This window comes from Eptatretus burgeri, chromosome 13, assembly GCF_056783735.1.
Source record: "Eptatretus burgeri isolate ZD-2024b chromosome 13, Ebu_testis_v1, whole genome shotgun sequence".
NCBI lineage: Eukaryota > Metazoa > Chordata > Myxini > Myxiniformes > Myxinidae > Eptatretus > Eptatretus burgeri.
Window position 1 is genome coordinate 70852472 of NC_140973.1, and position 16816 is coordinate 70869287.

A 16816-nucleotide genomic window follows, 5' to 3' on the forward strand; every position below is an offset into this window, starting at 1 on the left:
TAAGGTGCAGCTTTGGAGTTGTTACAACAAGCCTGTGGTCAGTATTGAGGAACTGAGCACTCCGGTAGCTGCAGCTCTGGATCATCCTCCAGCGACCGTCAATGAGGACATGGTCAATCTCCTTTGCCACACCGCCAGCGTTGGAATACCAAGTTCAGCGATGAGCCTGTGGGCACTGAAACCATGAACCAGCCACCCTAAGTCCATGATTTCTTGCAAAGTCAAGGAACTTAGTGCTATTCTGGTTCATAGTTATCATGGTTCATGGTTTGGTCATCCCCCATCCATAATCATATTTTTACCCTCATTAACTCTCCCAAAGACCCCTTTCCTTCCCAGGTTATTGTGAACCCCCCACCCTGGCAGCATTTTTACGAACCGGATGTTCAATCGTATTGAATTGATTAAATGTCAGTTTTCTCTTCTACAATGACTTTTCATATAATGTGCCATGACACTCGGACTCGAACCATATATATATATTGTTACGGATTCGCGCCCGCCGGCGTGCTGACGGCCACGTAACTCGAATCGCGGCACGTCGCCCACCGGACGGACAATCCAGTCGTGACCCTCTCGGACTAACGCCGGGAACCAGTCACGGGTGGACCTTTCGGTCTCACCGCGATCGAGCCAATCGGCCCCCGCGTGGGATAGGGTTGCTCGCCAAATTCGACCTACCTAAGTACCCACACAGAGGGTAGACCGGGCGATCGCACCTCGCCGCAGGTAGACTTCGGACACGGGCCACTTAAGCGACCCATTCCGTACTATCGGGATAACCGAGCGGTGTTATCGTCGGCCTCGACGGTTCGATTAATTATCGGGCGTATTCAGCCCACTACCAACCCTTTACGTGAAGCAAGATGAGGATTCAATGAAAGAAATGACGAAGCGAAGCGAAGCGGGAAAACAGTTCAACATAAAGCACATTTATTCGCGATGAACGGAAAGCACACATATACAATTCCACCAAAAGCACATGGAAAAGAAGAAGACAAAAAGCAAATGCGACAATGCAGATCTAATACCGATTACGCGAGCACACGGCAACACTTATACAATTTTACTTCACAGACGGTGCCGACAACACACATTCCCAAAGCAAAAGAAAAGAGAACCACCCTCCAGGATGAGGGGGTAGGCGGGCCTGGGGCCGAGACCGTGTCGGGCCTACCCGTCTGGTGATGAGACGCGGAGCGGCGGTGGTGCCTCAACTCCGCGGGCCTCGCGGACAGTGTCTGGTAGGGGGTGGGAAGGGGGCCCCCTTTTGTCGCACTATCTCAGCGCGGGGGGGAAACAGGAGGGGGTTGCTGATGCTCGGGGAAAGGAGGATTTAACCCTGTCTCGGGTCCTGCGGCGAGCGTCTCCTCCTCCACCTCGGTCGCGTTGCTGGCCTCTCTGGTGTGCAGCTCCCGGCACCGACGCGAGCACCCCCTCGTCTGCCTTCGCCGCCGCCGCCTCTCCACAGCTCCGTCCTCTTCACTCCGACTCCGCGAACTCCCAACTGCCTCGAACTCGACTGACGAACGCGGTCGCTTATATAAGCCCCGTGGCTTCGCCTTTGACCCCCTGCCTTCGACCTTTCACCTCGCTCCCCATTGGCCCGAGAAAAAGTGGGCGTGAATGCTTTTTGATCCATGAATTTGCATATAGCGACCGCCCTCCAACGCCCTGGAGGCGGGGCCAAATCGCCCCTCGCTCACCGATTGGACGGAACAAAAGTGGGCGTGAGTCGTTTTTGATCCGTTTTTCTGCGGAAAGTCCGTGGTTTTGTACACGCTGTTCGGCGCGCGCCCTGCACGAGTCCAATACCGGTACCCACAAGCGGCGCAAGAACGGTGGCGATGCGACGGTTGCGAGGTGTGACGGTAAAGGTCGTGGCTGTTGTGGTGAAGCGGCGTTGTGGTGGGTGGTTGATGTTGTGATGACTGTTGAGACGTGGTTGGTGGTGGTAATAATGGCGGTTGGTCCAAAATAAAGATAGTAAAAGAAAAACGGCTATCCTGAAGAGTCGCAGCACGCATGAATGACATGTATTCCCACTAGACAACGGGTTTGGGCCTAACTACACATATACTTACCGAGATATCTCACCTAAGGGACCTGAATGGTGGTTTGCGAATTTGGTCAACCACAACAATATATATATATATATATATATATATATATATATATATATATATATATATATATATATATATATATATATATATATATATATATATATATATATATATATATATATATATATATATATTTTAATATTGTGTGCATGTTTTTATTAAAGTGTGTTAATTGCGGACTTTAACAGTGATTAAGATGTATGGAATATGCAAATTGTACAATCTTGCTTTGCTTGGCTAAGGTTTGATTCGCAAAGTTCATGTACCTTTCATTAAATTTTCTCTTTTTATAAATCTCACCAACCTCCTTTTGTTAGCAAATGACCTCCAAGGTTTGGTTGGTTTTGCTAAAAGGTTACTTGATGGATGTGTTTTTACTTGACTGATTGTATATTTTCCTCAGAGTTGAAACTCCCCTGACCAGTCTGAGCTCTGCATGAAAGACTCCATTGTTTTGTCTCCATTTATGGTACTTGCGGTGATTCGCAGGGGCGTGCTCTCTCTCGAGCCAAATCCCGCCGTAACTTGGACTACCAGGATGTGCTCAACAAGCTGGCGGATAAAGGCATCTCAATCCGTGTTGCCTCCCCCAAGCTGGTGATGGAGGAGGTGAGATTGGTTGTGTTGTACATTTTCCTTCCTTACTCATACGATTGGTCCTTATGTTTAGCTTTCCATATTATATATATATATATATGTCATCCACATTTTTGAAGTATTTTCTTTAATAGCATCAAAACTTCTACCCCCCCCCTCCCCAAAATCTGTTGTCCGCAATATCCTCTATCTCCCATCTCCTTCATATCCTTGACGCACCTCGTCTCTCAATTTCCCTCGACCCGCACCACGTGATCAATTACCCTCGCAGTTCGCTTCCTCGGAGCTGTGGACATGTCGTTCAATGATTAAAACACCTGGACCAGAAATGCAAACATGGACGTGTAGCATAATTCAGACAATTTGTTTTCTTTAAACTTTTTATCTTTCTGTTATGTGTCAGGCTCCAGACCTGTCATAACGATGTAGACCCTGGGTAACGGATGTGTAATGCACTCAAAATTATTCCCATCCTTCAGGCTGATTTCCATTTGCATTGTCTCTGGAATTCCCTTAAGACTGTCCATCTCTGCTTGACGGCCTTTTCATATTCCATTCTAACGTTGCTTGATTCGTACGTTAGAAACTCCAAAAATATCCAGATCAAATGAAGAGATCATTGTATTTTGAGCTCCAATTACTATTTCAGAAATTCAAAGATGGACTTGATTTTTATTTCATAATAATTATGAATTTTTATTGTAAATGTTGTCTTGATCTGGTTTATTATTTATTTATTTTTCTCGACATGACCCCCCCCCCCTTTCCCCCGATTTTGATTTTGATTTTCATTGTTTATTGCCGACATTTTGGAATCGCCCATCTCGCAATATAGTCTTTCACCATCCTGTAAATGAGCACGAGGACTTGCTGCCAAGCAACTTGGCATGGCGCTAATTTATCACGTTTGACATGAATGTACCGAGGTTGGAAATGGACAAAACGCTTCGAGAAACGAGGCAAATTTATTTGTGATGGATAAACGATTTGTAATTGGACTGCTGTGATTTCATGCATGTTTATAGCCAGAGTGGCCACGGTTTCTGAAACGTTCTTCATTGTTGTTTTCGATTGCATGTGGGAGTGTTTGAATTGGTTCGGTGTTTGATCGTGGAGAATTTGAGCATCCTGTTGAAACGTTCCTCTTTCCTGTCCTTGATGTGATGTCGGTAAACAATGTTGGAGTCATTTCGTCCAAAGCATTTAATCACCCTCCCAAGGTGTTTTAAACGACGGATCTTCTTCTTTACAAACTAGCATTACACGAAGCACTGGGTTCACGTGATCGAAGGTTTGTCTGTCAATGTTCCTCGGTTCTATTTAGCATCGATACGTGCCACCAACACCACCACACCCGTGAACGTCATGATACAGGAATGGATGAGGTTGCTTGTGAAGGTTTTCTTTTAATATTCGTGCAAATTAACGATTGTGAAAAACTATTTTCTTCTCACAAAGTGAAAAGGAAAAAGCAAATTATTTTTCACAAAAATAAAACTTGTTCTGCTTATTCCTTTGTTTTCTCATTTCACCCCCCCCCCCCACCTGAATACCATTTCCTTTGTTCTGCCTTGCATAACTAACTTGCTTCTTCTGTTCAAATCTTCGAGATGACGTTTTGATTTGATTAACCTCACTTGAGTACCCACTAAAAACACCTCCTGTCCTGACCGCTGCTTCTTCACACTATTTCTCACCCAATAAACCTGTTCAACATGTCCCGTTGTCTGCATCTTGTGTTACTTCCTTTTGATCCACTGCTTGCGTTCGTTTTCAAGAACCCCTTTTGGGTGGACAATTTTCCTCACAGAGCACCGATGTCAATCACTACAATTTTGACCTTCTCATGCCATGACTACTTCTGCCACCAACCTTCGGTGGCGGAGGTTGTTTTCACCTGTTTGTTACTTCCGAAATCGAAAGATTCTCCTCTGTCCTCTGTTTGTGTGTGTGTGTGTGTGTGTGTGTTTGACACACACACACTTCTGTCCTCTGTTTGTGTGTGTGTGTGTGTGTGTGTTTGTGTGTTTGTCGGCACGATAACTCGAGAACGGAAGAAGTTACCAATGTCAAATTACACCACGTGATTCAGGAGGGTGACGGCTAGCGCTGATTAGATTTTGGTCAAAATCGGTCAAAGGTCAAGGTCACAGTGAGGTCAAACATAATTCCATAAATTCATGTGGAGAAATGGAGTATTTTTGTTTCGGTCGACGTTACGAGTTCGTTTTAACTTCGATTTTAATTTTGCGATCGTTTGGGATGCTTTACACTGGGTTGTCAAAATTCTGGTAAAAATCGGATGTTTTGGAGACGTTTTAAGATTGTATAAAAAATATTTCACTCGTCGCTTCACAGCTCGTCACGTGGTGCAGCACGCTCGAGCAGAGGCGTCGTTGAGTCACATAAGGTTTTCCGTGTGCTCGCTGATGGTGTTTTTGATAAAGATGGTGTTTAAAAGTCATTTTTTTTATCCCAATAAAGGTTATCGTCACATGCCTGACTCGCTAAGCCGTCGGATTATGTAAAGATTTTTGATGGATGACCGAATATTACGGTTTTGTGACTTTGATAAAATAATATTAAATAATTCCGTGGAGAAATGGAGATTTTTGCTTCGGTCGACGTTACGATTTTTGATGGTTTGGTACAGAATCATCGTAGCAACTTCTGGTTTGCGTCGCTACCTTCTCTCGAGACAACTTTTATTAGACAAGGTCAGAGGTCAAGTTGACGATTTTGTAAGTACCAGTCTATGACTGCTTGTTACTTATGAAATCTAAAGATTTCGTAAGTATATTGATGCCTTCCGTTTCTGTTTGTTTGTAGGCACGATAACTCGAACGGAAGAAGCTTCCAATGTCAAATTACACCACGTGATTCAGGAGGGTGATGGCTAGTGCTGATTAGATTTTGGTCAAAATCGGTCAAAGGTCAAGGTCAAATATTCGATTTTTGATGGTTTGGTACAGATAACTCGAGAACTGAAGAAGCTACCAATGTCAAATTACACCACGTGATTCAGGAGGGTGGTGGCGAGCGCTGATTAGATTTTGGTCAAAATCCATCAAAGGTCAAGGTCACAGTGAGGTCAAACGTCCAAAACATTTGATTTTTGATGGTTTGGTACATAATCATCGTAGCAACTTCTGGTTTGCGTCGCTACCTTCTCTGGAGACAGCTTTTATTAGACAAGGTCAGAGGTCAAGTTGACGATTTCGTAAGTAACAGTCTATGACTGCTTGTTTGGTTGTCTGTATTTGTGAGCGGGATATTTCAAAAAGTTATGGTCTGATACAGACGAAACTTGGTGGACAGGTTGTGTGTGACAAGGACCAATCCATTGGATTTTAATGAAGATATGGATCTGAGAATTTTAAATGATTCCCCCCCCCCCCAAAAAAAAAAAAAAATATATATATATATATATATACATAACACTATCTCAAAAAGTTGTGGATGGATTATGACAAAACTTGATAGATGAATTGGTTAGGTAACAAGAACAAGGCAGTTTTATTTTGGTTCAGATCTGGATGCAGATCCAGCCTATCGGTGGGTTACAAAACGTAAACTGTCTAGCCTTGCGGAAGTATGCACTCTACAGAGTGCTGTTCTGGTTTTGGGGTGTTGGTGCATGAGCCCAGATCAAATTTTTCACTTATTGGTACCTCCCAAGGTGGAAAATTCTAGTTTGGTGTTTTGAAATGGTCTCTACCTATCGATAATATTTTGATATGATAACCTTGGGAGCTTAGTCACAGTTATTAGCTCTGCAATAAGTCTACATTGTGCCACAAGATTGAATGTCATGAAACTTTATTTGAAAGGATATTAACGAATGCCAACATTAATCGACCAAGATATTCATTCAGTTTTTGCTATCATTGTACATATACGAGTTAAATTGTCCCTCTGGAACACTTGAGGTGGAGTTGTAGATCGTTGGAACCTGTTTTACATCTGTCACGTGAGGATAATAGGAATGCATGAATGTTAAATTTTAGCGTCTGGTTCAACGTTTCTCAATTGTTCTCAAAAAAATTGTTTTTGTAACATCTCAATTGTCCATTTATGTTCTTGGTGATGGGGTGTGCTTTTCTGGTTGTAATGTCCTCCATCATTGTTTACTTTTATCTCAAACATTGGATTATCGATGAGGTCCACGCATACAAGGCACTATGTTCTGAATGTCCATTCTCTTGAGCATCGTCTGATTTGTCCATTTCCACCTGGACTTTCCTTCATTTCTTCAACCTGAGAGTATGACACTATGGCCTAGCCGGTTGAGTATCTGTACCAGCTCCACTTTCCCTGTCGGCGATTTCAGAGCAAAGGGTAAAGCTATGTGCTTCGCTGGCTTGGTCTTGTCACAGGTAATGGCATCAACCAAGTCTTGGTCAAAGGAGTCGGAAAGCCAGTGCACTGAGTGTTGGTACAACTGGTTGTGCCTGTCAGCAGTGTGTGCAGGAAGTGGGTCACTGAAGCCGGGATGGTGTTCCTCTCTTGCAGTTCTGACGCCTGGGGTGGCCATGCCTGACTGCCATCCTCGATATTGATGTTGTGTCTCATCTTCAGTGTTGTCTTGTCAACAATGTCATCAGTCCTCACCGGCTTCATAATCTGCAACTTTGTCCGTAGTGTGTGGTACACTTTGGCAAGCTTGCTCATGGAAAGGCTGTCAGGGTACAGGATGAGTTTTCCTTTGTCATCTGGCAATATGTGCCGTGCTTCAAGCTTGCGATGGATGTAATACTTTGTGGAGGGTTTAACTTGTGTTACACCTGGAGCATTCATACCGACACGTTCACGGAGGCCACTAACGGGTCACAGTCGATGCCGAATGGTTATAATCTCCTTTGCAGGCGGTCCAAATTACTCGAAGGCAAACAGGACGAGGAAGGTGATCCGTATTCATTTATCAAATAATCATTAACTTTTATTAATAATGAAGAAGCAAACCCAGCAAGAGGAGGGGACCATGCAGGACGAATGTTGGGACTTTCTCTGGGGCGAAGGGACACGAAGCGATTTACAATAAATTGGCCAGAATAAATAAATGTAAAAATAATAAAATTTTTGTGAGGTAGAGTTTTTTTTTTTTTTTTTGTTTTTTTCATCGATTGTCGATGGGGATGCATTTTCTTAATTTACACTCTCGCCTTAAATGTTGAAAGTCATTATATGGCGGTCTAAAAAGAATATTGGCATGATTGGATCGTGTGCGCCTTGGTTCCCATCGTGTGCTGCTTTTTTGGCTGTTGGTTGCATCATTGGTTAGGGTCACGGCAGTGCCCCCAATTACCAGTATACTGGTGATCATTTCGCCGACCTCGGAAGGATGACAGTCTGAGACAACCCCCTGGTGTTAATTCAGTCGCCAATGGGGCTCGGACTCAGGACCCAAGGATCCCAAGCCACCACCCTAACCGCAAAGCCAACACCAGGTGTTTTCGCCTTGATGAGGCTTACCCTTGGCGATAGCTTTGTGATTGCAGATATCTAGTTCATTAGGTGCAATTTGGAGGCAAATGATCGATTATTTTGCAGTTGTTCAACTTCAATATTAGTCGTGACAAAAGTACAAATAGTTTTTTTGGGGGGGGAGGGGGGGGGTTCTCCCAACTTGTAAGGAGCATTTAAAATAGATGAGCTGCTCATTGGTGATTCTTTGCTTTCATTTAAGCACACAAACTGGGAAAATATGTACAATCAAACTATAACTCTGTCCAAAGTACAGAATACTGTAGAAAACGATAAGAAATGCACACATCGGTGCTTTCACCCCCACCATTTACCATCCATGGTATTCCACTCTAACTTATTAATTTGGTCGCATGCCTAAATATATATTGAAAGTGTCAGTGTGTGCATGTACTCATGTGCAGTGATACTCAACAGAAGGCACAAAAGGACTCGTTTATTGAGGTTTTGGTGTGGTGATTGTGAAGTAATAATAAACTTGTCACATGGCCTGAAAAACTTGGCAACACTCGGTGTGCACTGCACAGCAACTATAAGAAAATGCACCACGCTTGAAACACAGGCCTCGTTGAGCAGATGTAGATCAAGACCAACGTGGCACAAACGGCTTCGTTGATTGAATAATTCATTGTTTTTAAACTTGAGAACAAAACTTGTGTTTTGGAGCACTAAAAAACGAGGAGCTTGTACATTTATCACAATTGGGACTTGGACGTTGGTCGACATCACTGTACTCTTTGAAGTACATTATTGGATGATAAACACATGGTATATGGGATTTGAACCTACTTTCCATTCCTCATGAGCCAGGGTTTGATGGGAACATGAACAGGCCAACCCAAATGAATGGTGTACCCCTGTCTTGCGTGGATGGTTTCAGTGGTTGTTTTGGTGAAGAAGCCTTGCTTTGCGAGGTGTCTTGACATCCTGCAGGAGGCGCTACGATTGGATTTGTTCAAAGAAAAATGGACGAGCACATTTGTCGACATCATTGTATGCTATGAATGCATATTTTTATTTTCTTCTACGTTTAAATTATCCTAGTTGTGTATAATTTCACAATCACTATAATTTTATCCATGTCTTCCCTTTTTGTCTATTTTTATTTTTTTTCTTAAAAAAAAAAATCTGGAATGCATACATTTACAGGGATGGTCTGCAATGATTACGTCGCCTTGCATCTCGTATCCCCCCCCCCCCCATTCCTCCTATTGTTTGATCATTAAAACATGTATATGAAAACTTGATTTTCAACACTGCTTTCCTGTGGCTGCATTACCTATCGGTGCATGGAACTCTGTGGTTGGAAAATCCTCCACTTGGGAATCTGCTATCTCCCAGAAACTGAGTGAGGTCAGACCTTTGGATTTCAGGCTCTGTTCATCCATTTTCCGGCCTAAAGGACAAAACCTGCCAAATGTCTTTTTGGGTTTTTTTTTTTAACCTGTCAGATTCAGACTATTGAACAGCATTTCTCAAACATGTGATCAAATGGTGATTCACCCCTGTTTCCCACCACCCTTGACCGCAATTCTCAGTTCTCCATTTTTTTCAGTAAACATTACAGTGGTTAATTTTTTTTTTTTACAAAGGATGAAATCAACCAGATGTGGATTGAGGTATGCTAACCGCCGTGGGAGGCAAGGAGAAGCTGACGTTTCGTGTGTTAACCCTTCATCGGAGCAAAAGAGGGTACTCGCCTTTACAAGCAAGGCAAGTTCTTTGTTGTTCTTCGTTCTTGTGCACAAAGTTTACCGGTGGTGAGGCGTGGGAAGAAGTGAATGTGAAGAGGCTTGCTGAGGCTCCTCTGCACACAAGGATCTTGTTTCCCTCATTCATCAGATTCATAATTGGAGGTTGCTGCAGATTACTTCTCTAAATGAGTCTCATGCTGCTTTGATGGATTCCTGCTGCAGATCCCCTCAGCTCCAATGTGTGGCTTTCTTTGCTTAAATTGTAATATTGTGCAGCTCTCTGGCATGGTCTTGGCGCTGAGTGCAGTTCTTTGTCCGAGGAACAGTCGAGCCGTTAATGTGAAGGCCAATTGCGTGGCTGCGTGGCTGCGTGCCAGCTCGGGCCTAATCCAAGGTGGGCATTTCGCTTATTCCTCGGGGCTTGATCCGAATGGCTCTGTGCGAAATGCACAGATTATTATCCGAATTTATTTGATAAAATGATTGAGCCATGATGGATGTGATCTTGGCTGTCGGTGATCCCAGGGCAATTTGGTGAAAAGGAAGCTGCTGTTCACAATCTCATCGGACATCACGTTTTTATGTATGCTTTGGAGGAGTCTGCTTGTTGGTTTTTCTCGAGCACGGTTCTTGTGAAAGGTGATTTGTGCTTTTCAAAACGAAACGGACTGTATCATCACAGTATGAGGCTGACTACAAACCAAACTGTTGATGCGTCTGAATTCCTGTTTTGAGGTGAGTTTCTGCTCGTGCTTCAAGGCAGAATTTGCAGACTGTTTATTTATTTTGGTTCTTGTACAAACCATCAAGTCGTTGCTGTGGCGATCTGGCAAGAGCATGTTGGAGAGGTAATTGGGCGAGCTCTTATGATGTACTGGGTGGAGGCGTGAACACCTTTTACGGATGCTGCAAGTTGGATTGAAATGGACGAACATGCCTGCCGAGCCGAGATGATGTTCCTTGGCAACATCATTACTCGTGCTTGGATTTTAAACTCCTTTTGGAACCGGTGAATTTCCTTTTTTCTTTGACTGGTGTTTTAGGTCTTGCCAATTTTTTTTTTCTTCTTCTGGTGATTTGACAGTCGAACAACAATTTTAGTCCATGCTTTAACTGTAAGTCTCCTTCCTTTGTATGTAGCATATGGCTGAGGGTGTGATTGATGCAATTGCTTTTGCAGGATTGGGCAGGATTTATTATTTGTTCAGGGTGCCGGTGATGAGTCGCCTCCTCTTGGCGAAGGACACCATGGGATCTTTAATGTCAACCAACTAATTCTGACAGAAGGGACACCCGTTTAACGTCGTCTGCGGGACGGTACACACATTGATGAAATCGCCCTTCCTCTGAAACACCAGATTGACAGTTTATAGCTGGGTTGGGATTCAAACCCAGACAAGACAGCTTACAGGTGAGTGTGTGTACCTCGAGGCCATTGTACCAGCACTGAGGCTGTAAGTGTAGGGAGGAGGTTAATGTGTTGGGTTATTTTCATGAAAAAGTCCTCTTCCTGTATGCCTGCCTGAATGGTACCTGATGAATAGTTTCGCTGCATCTGCAGGATCTGCCACCTCGCTTACAGGTGTGTCAAAAAAATAGGAATGGACCGCAAGAGTAAAAGGAATTTTCTTTCCTCTAAATGTTTACTGTTGAACTATTCTTACTCAGCCTTGACCTCAGTTTCTTGTTGTACCTTCCCTTGCTTGCCTTTTTTCATTCCACAACTGGAATGCAAGACATTGAAGTGAAGCATCTCATCTAATTTTCAGTGGAGGATATCTTCTGTATGTGCCTCTTCACACGGTCCCAAGTCTTGAGATGAGCGAGTTGCAAGAAGTAGAGAGCAGTGTACTTCCATGTGTGGTTGTTCTGCGTACCAAACCTGTTCTTCCATGGCCTTAATTGTGGGATGTAAAATATTACTTGTGCAAATGGAAAGTTTTTCATCCATTTGACCTTCTACCAAGCTTCCTGATTTAACTGCAAAAAGAAAATTAACAGTTTTCAGGAAACCTTGGAGTTATCACAATGGTTGATAATCCCTACTATAATTCACAGACCGGTGTTTGTGTTTGTCACGTTACTCCTCACGCAGTTCTGGGAAGATTACATCCAGACTTTCTCCATAGGATCAACATGACGTATCGAGTGGTGTTTTTATCTTTGTTGGTGGTTTTGGGGAGGGGTGGGGTGGGGTTTACAAATCCTCCATGTAAATGTGTATCATGTCGTGCCACCTTCAAGTGGGGGAGGGTATGACAAGTCTCCACCATTGACAGTACAGTATTCCTGTCCCTGTGTTTTCCAGTGTAGTGAGGTGTTATGAATCGTAAGCAGTCGGTATGTTTTTGCTTCATGCACATAACCCGGGTTTTTTTTTCCTTCCTTATTCAGAGCTGTCAGTTGCCTATACACCATCAGAACGTGTTGTATGCTTGTCACAAGATCGCCTGTGGGGTTGTTGCTTTGCGAATGTACCACAATTTGTTGTCCATTTGATGGACAATTTTGCCTGATCCTGCACGGCTCTGCAATTTTGCTTTTGAGGACATGTAGCAATAATAATGGACAACTGGGGGACAACAAGACTTCCAAACTGGCAATTTTGAGAAGGCCCTTGGAGAAGCAGAGGTTGACGAAAGATCAGATGGAGAGATCAAATTGCAAAGGTTTTTGAAGTACAGTGGCCTGAAATTTAATTCCATGGACAATGTTGAGGAAGGCCTTTGTCCTCCAGTGGACGAATTGGTCAAATCTGGTAAATTTGATTCTTTTGAGTTTTTGTATTTTTAGCCCCAATTGTTGCCAGCTCTGAGGTTGCTACCAACCCATATGCAACTGTTGTCAGCTTGAAGCTTCATTGCTGGTGTGACATACAGGAAATGGACAAAAAATGGAAACACCTGGGTGAATGAGGGGCACCAAGTATATTGTAAGCAACAGCTTCCACAGGTGTGGCCCATGTGTTAATTAAGCTAATATTATCCCAACATGCTTCTTGTTGTGTATAAAAATTTTGCACAGGCCTGGTTGCCTACAATTATGACTCGCAGGGCTGCAAGAGGAAATTCTGACATTGAAATTCTGACATCTGACATCAGGGCTCTGACATTGAAAGAGGGGTGATTGTTGGGGTGCATTTGGCCAAAGCTTCATTGACGAAGACGGTTCAACTTGCTGGTGTGTCACGAGCAACGGTGTCTGAGGTGATGTCTGCATGAAACCTTGAGAGAAAAACATCCTCAGCAAAGGGCAACGGTGTACGGACGCACATGCTCCAGGATTGTCATATCCGTGCATTAATTTGAAGTGCAAGGCAAAGCAGGTGAGCAACTGCAGATCAATTGACTAAATTTCAACCTGGGGCACGACCAGCCAGTTTCATCAAAAATGGTCAGTCGAACTCCACAGAGCAGGATACCATTTGTTGTCCATCACTCCTGGCAATGCATGTTTGTGAGTCCAGTGATGCAATGGACTACCGAGCATTGGAGAAATGTGATATGGTCAGATGAATCATCCTTCACCATGTTCTCAACAAATGGCTGAGAGCACATGTGGCACCAACCTCAAGAATTCCACAAGCCTGAGTGCTTAGTTCCAACAGTGAAGGGTTCTGGTGGTTGTGATGTGGGGTGGCTTTTCCTGGCATACGTTGTGTGCAGTCATTCCCTGACGAGGCAAGGTCAATGCCAATTGCTACTTTATGGTGCTGAGTGAATATCTTCACCCCATGTTCACCCAGCATTTCTTTCCTACCAGAAGGGGTGTCTTCCAGGATGACAATGCTCCCATCCACAGAACTCATGTGGTCACCCAGTGGTTTTATGAACAGGATGTTGATGTTATCCATACATGTCATGGCCTTCTCAGTCACCAGATCTCAACACAATTGAGCATTTACGGTATATTCTTGAACGAGGCCCGAGACAGTTTTCCAACTCCATCAAACAGGTGTGAGTTGGTTGACTTTCTTGTGGAAGAATGGTGCCGCATCTCTCCTGCAGAATTCCAGACACTGGTGGATTATATGCCACGGCACAGACAAGCCAAATTGACAGCTCATGGTGGCCCAACACCCCGTTAAGGGACTTTACATTGGTGTTTCCCCTTTTTTCTTTTTTGCCCACTACCTGTGCATTGTGGAGTATGCTGTGTATCGGTTTTTCAATTTTCTTATGTCATCCTGCTCCCCACTGAAGATGGACATCAGTGTGCTTTTACACTTATTACAAGGACCTTAGTAGATGATGGACAAACACAATTGGTGTGTTGGATTTCAGTCTAAATCTGGTGAATGTACTTCATGATACTGGGGTTCAGATGGGAACAATACTTATTATTTCCTCCCCCTCCCCCACAGCTACTGAATAACTGTTCTAAATCATCCTGGGAAGAATCTTCATCACTTTGCTTAACTGATGTTTTGTTTTCTTGTACATGTATTTTGTTATAAGAATTGGTGATGAATATTGTTGGTTTGTTTGACGTATGTATATGTGTAATAATTGGCACAGGGCAAGTGATTCTTGGTTTGAAAAGTGGGTGCGAGCATAATTGGGGCAAGACCAATTAGTGCAATTATCTGCAATTCTAATCAGTTCTGGTACATTTTGCTGTTTGGGTTGTTTCCAAAGAGGTAAGTTTTTATTTTCCTTTTTGAAATGTACCTCACCAGCACTCACTTGCTTTCAGTTTATCTTTACGAAAGGAAATTTGACTCTCTCAAAAATATATTAGCAATGTACTCTGCTAAAATTGCTTTTAAAAATATTTAATTGACAATTAACTTGCATTGTACGTGTTTCGATTTATGAAACCATAAAGGCTTGCTGATAAGCCAGTGTCACGTATTGGATAAACTTCTGGATGATTTGTCTTACCTTTCTTTCCTCAGGCTCCAGAGTCGTACAAGAATGTGACGGACGTGGTAAACACGTGCCATTCTGCTGGAATCAGCAAAAAGGCAATCAAGCTCCGGCCGATCGGCGTCATCAAGGGCTAGTGCACTTGCGCTCCTGTTCTTGCACCGCCACCTCTGTCTTTACAACATGGTGCCTCACTTGATAAACAATGGGGTACAACTTGCTTTCTTTGACCTCATTGAATTAAAATGGTGCAGCCTTTATTCATTGTCCCTCACATTTATTGTTTGGCTGGAGTATTGGCACAGGGTTTGACACTGCATTGTTCACCATCAGCTGTTTCATTCGAATTTGGCCAAGATACCGATTGTGATTCTCAATGTGGATTCTCTAATAATGATAATTACAAGCCCATGTCCTTTACAGAGCTCCAGGATGGATCACAACTTGTCGATTAAATGTTTCTAGGCTCAAACTAGTGGTGAACGGCTCTTTACTTCATAGCAGGATACTCTATCAAAGATGTTTTTATTTATAATTTGCTCGATGCCGGTGATATCTTGCCAAGTCTTTGTGAAGGAACCTTGGCATATCCACCAACTCGAGTTATTTGACCCTGATACACTGTGCAGTGTTCAAGTGTATACTGTACTTCACTTTTAATAAAATAATGATTTTAAATTTTGTATTAAAAAAAAACAAAGAAATCCAGAAGTTTAGTGTGACTGAAGTCTCAGTTTCGGAGATGGTGGCTTTATTGATCAACTTAGAATGCAGCGTCAATCTGCATCATACAGAGCTATATCGGCTGTCGAGCACATTTTCCCAAAAATCATTCCAAACAGGAAACTTACTGTTTGTGAGGACGTCATAAACACAAACAGGCACGAATAACTAATTGTGATGTGTTAAATAGGGTGGTGTATGAGACGCTTCATCAATGGCGGTAAACTTCTAAGGTAAGGGCTGGGATGCAAAAAACTTTGGTTGAAAGATGAGTGCCACTAAACAAAACCACACACTATCTCATTAATTACAGTAATTACACTCGCTTGTACTCGTATGCATGATCTACTTGCAGCGTCTGAGAATAATGTGGACACACTTTCTCAAGATTTCGTATTTTTAATAAAGACAGCACGTAATTTAGCTTACGGAAGGCTTACTTGCCTTACTTATTGCAAATGTTCAAAGTGACCATCGTTGACATCTAGGCAGTGATGACTGTGGGGAACAACTGAGCAACAAACTTTAGCAAAAATTTCTGCTGAGATAGATGTGCAGGATTGCATGGGTGCACCAATCCCTCTCTCCCTCCATATTACCTATATGGTACTAGCATGTCATCTGTTACCCATTGTGAACACGACTTCGAGCCATTGCAGTTATAATATTGTAGTTATTAACATACAAAATATTACTTGATGAAGTGTGCCCACATTTTTCTGGGACACCCTGTATATAATAGGCTAATGCCATTTGTCTGTCCCACTCTGAGTAATGGAGAGAGACAGAGACACAGAGAGACACAGAGAGACACAGAGAGACACAGAGAGACACAGAGAGACACAGACAGAAAACGAGAGAAAACAAACAAACAAAAAAAAGGTTGCTTCAAGTTATTCCAACTCTGGGGGAAATTGTGGTTTTTTTTTTTTTTTCCATGCAGACAAAAATTGAACCTGAGCAATGTGTTGGTAACATGGTGGGTGCCACTCAGCGAGTCTGCCTCGCCGCAATTATTTTTAATTTTTTTTTTTCTTTGCTGTTAAAAAAAAAATGAACCAAGGTACCAATTTAAACTCAGGTTTCGTACCTTCATTGTGTAAATTGAACCGAGGATCAATACTTTGTGTAAAATGAACCAAGGTACCATGAGTTCAGGATGTGCTCTGCAATATATTTGCTGTTAAGAAATGTTATCATTTTGGAATTTGACATGACTCTATACAATATACCTATATATTGGGATAATTCAGAATCCCCCTAAAACACCGCCTCACTGAAACATGGAAACGCTCCTCTGAGGAAAAAAAAAAACAAAAAAAAA

At 42.9% G+C, this 16816-nt stretch overlaps 1 protein-coding gene across 2 annotated transcripts in view; it reads left to right on the forward strand.

Moving 5' to 3' along the window:
* The window catches only part of RTCB (RNA 2',3'-cyclic phosphate and 5'-OH ligase), a 64843-nt gene extending 49602 nt beyond the window's left edge, over positions 1–15241 (forward strand). For both annotated transcript variants that reach the window (XM_085852925.1, XM_085852926.1), the window contains 2 exons: positions 2616–2735; positions 14799–15241. In XM_085852925.1, the coding sequence (XP_085709051.1) occupies positions 2616–2735; positions 14799–14906 (228 nt within the window). In that variant the 3' untranslated portion in view covers positions 14907–15241. The remainder of the gene's footprint in view (positions 1–2615; positions 2736–14798) is intronic.
* The last annotated feature ends 1575 nt before the right edge of the window (positions 15242–16816 follow it).